At 38.2% G+C, this 7,702-nt stretch overlaps 1 protein-coding gene across 2 annotated transcripts; it reads left to right on the forward strand.

The window, feature by feature from the left end:
- Positions 1–959: 959 nt before the first annotated feature.
- LOC112779502 (uncharacterized) lies at positions 960–3,216 on the forward strand. Of its 2 annotated transcripts, none has more exons than XM_072227425.1 (7): positions 960–1,153; positions 1,289–1,383; positions 2,046–2,125; positions 2,200–2,255; positions 2,380–2,492; positions 2,749–2,810; positions 2,909–3,216. In XM_072227425.1, exons 1-7 carry the CDS (start codon positions 1,024–1,026, stop codon positions 3,201–3,203), a joined length of 831 nt encoding a protein of 276 aa, XP_072083526.1. In that variant the 5' UTR covers positions 960–1,023; the 3' UTR covers positions 3,204–3,216. The 2 variants fall into 2 exon arrangements, with proteins under 2 accessions (XP_072083526.1, XP_025679586.1); XM_025823801.3 differs by having other exon boundaries at positions 962–1,153; positions 2,906–3,216.
- Positions 3,217–7,702: the final 4,486 nt, after the last annotated feature.

Below are 7,702 nucleotides of genomic sequence, written 5' to 3' on the forward strand. Positions count from 1 at the left end.
AGCAACAACCAGAAGCAGCAAAACATATTCAAAATCAACAACAGCAATGATTCAGAAAACCATGAATATAATGAAACAGCAAGCATATCCAGAAGCAGCAAAAAATTTTCATCATTAAGCAACAAACAGAAGTAGCAAAACATATTCATTATTCAAAATCAACAACAGCAATGATGAAAATCAAAATCATAAATCAAGAAGGCAGCATAGAACAGGCGAGCTCACAGAACCTCAGAAAATCAAAATCCAAAATCAAGAAGGAGCATAGAACAGAGTCTTACCGAATTCAGAAGGACGCGGGCTCGGCCGGTGATGGTCGCGGCTGCTGTGGATGGTTGTGGGTGGCGAATGAGGGTCGGGTTAGGTGATGTTCGGCGACGAGGAGGCGGGCTCGGCCGGTGGTGGTCGCGGCTGCTGTCGATGGTTGTGGGTGGCGAATGAGGGGCGGGCTAAGTGACGTTCGGCGACGAGGAGGCAGGCTCGGCCGGTGGTGGTCGCGGCTGCTGTCGATGGTTGTCGGTGGCGAATGGTGGCCTTGCTGGGTGAATGGAGGCTGGTGCAGATTAGGTTAGGGGAAAGGGGAGCTGAGCTCAGATTGAGATTAGGGTTAGTGGTAGTGGGTTAGGTTTCGGCGCTACGCGTTTGCCTTTTCTTCTTTTTTTTTTTTTAAGCCAAAACGACGTCGTTTTGGCATTGAAGCTGCAAACCACTAAACCGCCAAAAAACCGGACGGTTCTTTCGATTTGCCGGTTAACCGCCGGTTCGACCAGTTTTTTCACCGATTTTTTGCCAGACGGTTATCTCCGTCACCCGGACCGGCTAGGCCACCGATTCCCGGTTATTCCGGTTGAACCAGCCGATTCGGTCCGATTTTCAAAACCATGATGGAGATCGGATATCTTTCAAAGACGATTTTGACTATTAACTCCTTAAAATAACTCAATAAAAGAAAATTATTAAAAAGCGGAAGAGTGTTTGATGATTGCGATGAAAGTGTAAAGTCTGCAGAATCAAGAGCACAACATGGAAGACGACGCGGCGGCGATTCACGCTATCAAGTCGCTCTCGTCGGAGGACGACACTGACACCGGAAGCTGCTGCCCAATTTGCTTAGGACCCACTCTTCAACCTTCCTACCTCGACAAATGCTTCCGTAATTTCATTTCATTTCATTTCGTTCGGACGCCATTAAACAAATAATGTCTTTTGGGGAAAATTCTGGTTTAATACCAAGAGGAGATTCATTGGGATAATACTTAGTAACTAAGCTTGTTCTTTTGTGTTGCAGATAAGTTTTGCTTCAATTGCATTTTACGCTGGACCAAGGTGGTTGCCAGCAAGCACCGTTCTCAACCTTCTTCTGTCAAATGCCCCCTTTGCAAGGTTTCCTAATTTTTCAAATTTTTGGAAATACATTCAGGGTTTAGCTAACATGTGTGTTCAGAGCAGATGATAAATTTACCAGTGAAAAGTTTTAAATATTTTCATTTAATTAATGCAAAACAAATGCATTAGAAATTTAAATTTTTTATATTTTTAATGAAAACTTTTTAAATTTGTAAACTTAGCATACGCCCTTAAGGCACAAGATAGATAATTATTATTGTTATTGTTGTTTCTTTGGCCACTAAAGTAATCCCCTTTATAAGAATTTTAATCATTGACTTCTAATTGCTCCCAGTTTTGGGATCCAAAATGTTTGAAGGTGATTATTGACTTATGATCGGATAACATGGGAATAAGCACTGAATTTGGTTTCTCAAATTTCACTTGTGACTAAATTTGATCCTCATATTTCAACTGACCTCGAGTAGTTCCCCGTAGTTAATTGTTACTGAATTTGATCCTTCAAATTTCAATTGACCCGAAATAGTTCCCTATAGTTGATTGAATTCTGTGACTCAATGGTCCCCCAAAAATTTGACTCTGACCTAATTCGGTCCCTTAGTGACTCACGCCATGTGATTATGGCATTCACGGGCCAAATTGAGTCTTTAGTTGATAAAATGTGCTGCTGACTTTGTACTTGTTTCTCTAATATGCAGACAGAAAACTTTTCTATAATACATGGAGTTGATGGAAGTTGTTTTCAGCGGCATTATCTAAATGAAGATTTTGAGTATAGGTTTGTCTGATCAGTAAGTCTGTTAAAGTTTCAGTAGAAGTATCTTTACTGAGCCCTTATAGTTGTGTATGCAGTTTTACATTGTCGAGAGCTCACAGATATAGATTGCAATGCTATTACACTGAACAAGGTCTTCCTTCTACAGCTGCTTATTTAACAAATTTTGTGCTCAATAATGGTCTGTCTGTCTTCTACTTCATATCCATCTTAGTTATCTTTATATGAGTATATTCTTTGCTTTTAACTTTGATTAGGTTTCTTGGATGACGTATTCAATATATCACATTATTGGAAATCTCGTAAGTATTGTCAGCCAAACAGCTGGCTTCAGGGTTGGTTAAGAAGGGAAATTCAAGCTCTTATTCAGGTTAATGAATGTACCATATTAATGTTTTTTATGAATTCTCTTTAGTTAGTTTAATTTGTTTGCAGCTCTCTGATTCTTTATTGTAACTGGGGAAAAAAAAAAGAAAAAGTTCATTAGCAAAATGCTGCCAAATTATGAATGAAATTTCCGGTTTCTCACTCTGGTCTTTTTGTTTAGTGAATGAAAAATAAAAGGGCAATAGAAGATTGCATAGTTGTCCATCTTAACTTATTCCTCCTTTTTGCTTAAATTATAGGAGGAAGATGTTGACATCATTGTTTACCATATTTTTGGAGTGGTGAATGCATCATTGACAAAGTAAGTTTCTTCGTGCATCTTTAGCCGGTTTAACATCATTTGAGTATGCCAAATCCCAAATCAGTTATGATTTCTGCTAATTCTTAAACTTCCAGAAGAGAGCAGAAGTCACACATGAATGCACCTGAAAAGGTACAAGAGGAGTTCAAGACATCAGTATCTGAAGCAGCAAGGCCTTTTCTGGGAGCAAGAACAGAGAGATTTGTGTATGAGATTCAACTGTTTCTTGCTTCAGGATTGAATATTGAAGCATATGATGCTGTTTACATACAAAGATTAGGTTGGAGCTCACCTGGGGTAAATTCTCAGGTTTCTGAAAATGAATTAATTGATCGCACTACTGTGATTCCATACATGTATATATTTAATGATGACTCTGATGGAAATGAGTAGATATCCTTTATTATTTTTTTTTCTTCTCCATTTTCACTGTAATTTTTTCATAATATTAAGTGGGGTCATAGGTGCCAAATCGTGAATCATATTGAACATTGTTTATTTAAGGGGGTCATAGTTCTCCATTTTCACTCATAATTAACTTTTGGTTTAAATAAATTTTCGGTCCCTATAAAAATTTCTTCTAGTTCTGGTCTAATAAAATTTAAAAAGTTTCTGTTTTAATCACTATGGTTATTTTGTAACGCAGCAGGTTAATGTTGACATTGAAGGTTGAAGAGAAATTATTAGTTGCTCACTTGCTCTGAGAGTAAATGAAAGTTCTTGCTCTTTCCAATCACTTTTACGTCATGTGGATAAAATTTATTTAATTTAATTTAAAATTTAAAAATTATTAATTACAAAAAGCAAAACTAACTATAATTAAGTCAGTGTTATACTATCTCTTTTTCTTTTTTCCAATCATTCTTCTCTCTTATAAACCTCCTCCGTTGATTTTTTCTCTGTCATTCCTTCTCTTGTGGGCCCCTCCAACTCGAGCAGCCACCATGGCTTCTGTCCTCTTGCAACAAGATTTGTTGAGTATCCTCAAGTTCAATTATGCCCCTGTTCTTATTTGGCTTCTTCCAATATCTAATTTCTCTACGTTCAAATATTGATGTGGCTAGATATGTCACACCATGTCATGTCAGTCTTAACTCTTAACAGCAAATTAACAATAAATTCTACAGAAAAGATTTTATTGGATTAAAATCAAAAGAAAATTTTTGTAGGGACTAAAATCTTATTTTAACCTTCAATTCCGTTCGGTAATTAATAAGGAGTGCAGTCAACTTTAGCCAATTTTGAACTGCACCCTAAGGCTCACAAAAAACCTCCACAGTATATTAAAAAAAGTTAAATATAATAAAAAAAATTCAAGTTATACAAAAAATATTCAAATTACATGAAAAAATTTAAATTATATTAAAAAAAATTTAAATCATATTAAATTTTTTTTTCGGGGTTGTGAATGTTTTTTTGTAATTAGATGTTTTTTTCTTTATAAAAGAAATATCCACATCCTAAACACTAATACATTTTTTACTAAAAGACAAAAAACATCCAAATTATATAAAAAAAAAATCTACGTTACATAAAAAAAATTCAAATCACATAAAATTCAGTGTCAGAATTGTAGATGTTTTTTTTGTAATTAGATGTGTTTTTTTTTTGTACATCCATATTCTAAACTCCAATACATTTCTTACGGATAACAAAACATCCACAATATACTAAAAACATCCAATTATATTGGAAAAAATCTAAATTACATGAAAAATTATCGGAATCACATCGTAAAAGTCCAAATCACAAGAAGACTATGGTGGCGGAGGGAGAGCAGCGACGCAAGGGAGGACGGGCCTACTGTGGCGCGATGGAGGATGGGAGAGTGCAATCGCATCACTCGTGCGACTTCTCCCTGCAGCAGCGACGTGAATGGCGTGAAGGACCGCACATACATCTCACACGAAGACGGCAACGCAGCAATAGCAGCTCGATAGGGAGTGCAATGGCTGAGATGGTTTCGTCACCGAAGAAAGGCCAGTGATTGCCATACGATAAAGCGGGCGGCACGATGGCATGTTATTCTGGTTGATGAAGAGTCCTGCATCAATGGCAGAGCTTACGGCGATCATGACGGGGGCGCCCCAGTGTTGCGGCGGTACAATGGAGGTGCAGTGTGTGGTTATGAGTGACGGCAGGGCTTAGAAAAGAGGAATTAGAGTTTGTGTGGAGATTATTTGTGGGATCCTAATTATTCAAAATTTAATTAATTTTAATTATTTAAATTTTGATCTTTACAAAATTTTAAAATTAATTATTAAAAGAGTTTGTTTAAGTTGACTTATTTGCTTGTTAGTCCTTGTGCTTTCTCTTAAACAACTCCTTAACACACTCTCTCTCTCTCTCTCTCTCTATATATATATATATATATATATATATATATATATATATATATATAATTTTTGTAAAAAATGTTCTTTTTAATAATTAACTCCTTCTAAAGGGTCCTTCGTGGTGTGTTTTTGAGTTGCCAAAAAAAAAAAAAAAGAAAATGAAATATTTTGAGAAGTTGAGAAGGGAAGGAAAGGAAGGTTAAAATTCTTAAATTCCTCTAGTTCACGAGTTTAAATTATGAAAGAAGGAAGGGTTTGGATTTAGTATTTTTACATTTTTTTTATTAGAATATTAGGGACAAAAACATAAATAACAATAAAATAAAAAAATTTAAAGACCAATAAAATTTATTGTATTTGTCTATCACTTTTAGTCATTAATTAAATTTTTTTAGTCTAGTAATCTAACATCATACTTTTAGCATATACTTTTAAATATTAATGACTAATTGCTAGCCAAAAATAATAAATTCTACTGATTCTCTAGTATTTTTTGTAAAATAATTTGTTTGGTTATTCGATGAGTCGGTCGGTCAAGATGGGCTAAGGTGAGAATCAGGATCCGAACGCGGATTAGGAGATGGAAGGCTGTCCGATGTGTTATCGGTTGGTCAGCAGGTGGAGCCATTTAAAAGGACACTCCGATGTCAAAGTCAGCGTCTGTATGATAAATAGGCTAATTTAGGGTAATAGTGACGTACTAAGGGAGAGCGGTATGTCTCTCTCCCATTCGGGTGGGCCTTCTTTCTGCTAAGGCCTAGCTCCTCAGAAGCTTCTGCCAGCTGTTGAGATCTTTCTAAAGAAGATTGAGTTACGTGGAGTGCGTCTACCTGTATAAAAAGGGCGCATATTCGCTTGGTGGCCCCCTGTTGTTGGGTTGGGGCAAAACAATGCCCCCAATGCATTAAGGCATGAGATTCACGATTGGCGCATTCACCTACTTGTGGTCTCGTAATGATAGCCTCTACCCAATGCGGGTTCGTCGTCATGGGTCCGGGCTTCTGGAGGCTTCCTCACGCATGGGAGTTGCCCTTAATGCCTATTTTGAAGGCGTCGCTTCGATTATCATGCTTAGGTCATTAAATGCACTTGAGTGTGATTTGAAAGCGCGCAAAAAAGTCGATTTTGCCCCTGACCTTTCGCGCTTCTTTTTCTACAGTTACAATTACCACCTTTGTTTTATATTATCATTTCTATTCTTCCCCTCCTTTTCCATAACTACCACCACCACTCACCCACTTCTTTCATCTTCCCTTTTGCGATTGCTACTTCCATCTTTGCCTGCGGATTTCGTACTACTACCGTGAGGGACTTACCATTCCCAGCACCGTTTTGTGTCACAATTATTGGTAAGTAGTCTTTTTATTTATTTCTTGCCATTGTTGCTCTGCTTTTCTTTGCTGCCGTCATTTCCAAATATGGCATTTGCTAGGTAGTTTTTAGGGGGTGTACCATAGGTGTCATTTTCATAGTTTAGGCTAGGGTGGTTTAGTGTAGGATAACTTAGTTTTGGACTAGGATCTGGCTTCAGCCTTGCGATTAACTTAAGTGGTACCTCTACTATAGGTATGGCGATGCGACCTCATGGGATGGCTCCTCCCTCGCCTAGGGCCACAAATTGTTATGGATGGTATACATCCGACATGACGAGTATTTCCTTCAGGATAACTGTGGAGGACCTTCAGGAGTTCTATGATATGGGAGCAATATGTGGTGGTGGTCTCGAGGAGGAAAACTACGAGCTTAGTTCCGGGTCCCAGAAACGTATTTGCCACCTTAACCTTGATGTCCCCGTGTCCCCAACTAGATGTGGGTGCCTTTGTTCACCGTCCTGGGCATCAGGTTTCCTTTTCACCTTTTGTCCAAGCTCTCTTAAATAAATGTAATGCTGCCCCCTCCCAACTTCACCCGAATAGTTGGGTTGCTATCCGGTGCTTTGAGATGGTTTGCGAGTACCTAGAGCTCCCAGCTATTGTCGAAGTCTTCCTTTTCTTTTTCCTACTTACAAATCCCTCCAGGGAGGATAAGCACAAGAAGAAGTACCTGTCCTTTCAAGCTATACAAAATCGGAGGATCTTCGGTCTCTTCGAAGACACCTTCCATGACTTCAAAGAAACTTTCTTCAAAATATGGCCGGCTTAGGGTCATTATCCCTTCTGGCTTACTCTAGAGGGAGAGAGGCGCATCCCGACTTATTGGAGCTTTGGCTCTGGCGCCAAGTACTTAATCAAGGTGTCTTCTAAGGGTATAGGTTGGGAGAACCATCAGATTCTCGATGTTCTCCTGGATGTTGGTGCACGAAATTGTGATCATCAACAATGGCGCCAAAGACTTGGAGCTCTTAAACGTGAATCACACTTTGTCACAATTCTGCACAACTAACCAGCAAGTGCACTGGGTCGTCCAAGTAATAAACCTTACGTGAGTAAGGATCGATCCCACGGAGATTGTCGGCTTGAAGCAAGCTATGGTCATCTTGTAAATCTCAGTCAGGCGGATTCAAATGGTTATGGAGTTTAAGGTGGTGAAAATAAATATAAAATAAAGATAGAGATA

This window comes from Arachis hypogaea, chromosome 19 (genome assembly GCF_003086295.3).
Source record: "Arachis hypogaea cultivar Tifrunner chromosome 19, arahy.Tifrunner.gnm2.J5K5, whole genome shotgun sequence".
Classification (NCBI taxonomy): domain Eukaryota; kingdom Viridiplantae; phylum Streptophyta; class Magnoliopsida; order Fabales; family Fabaceae; genus Arachis; species Arachis hypogaea.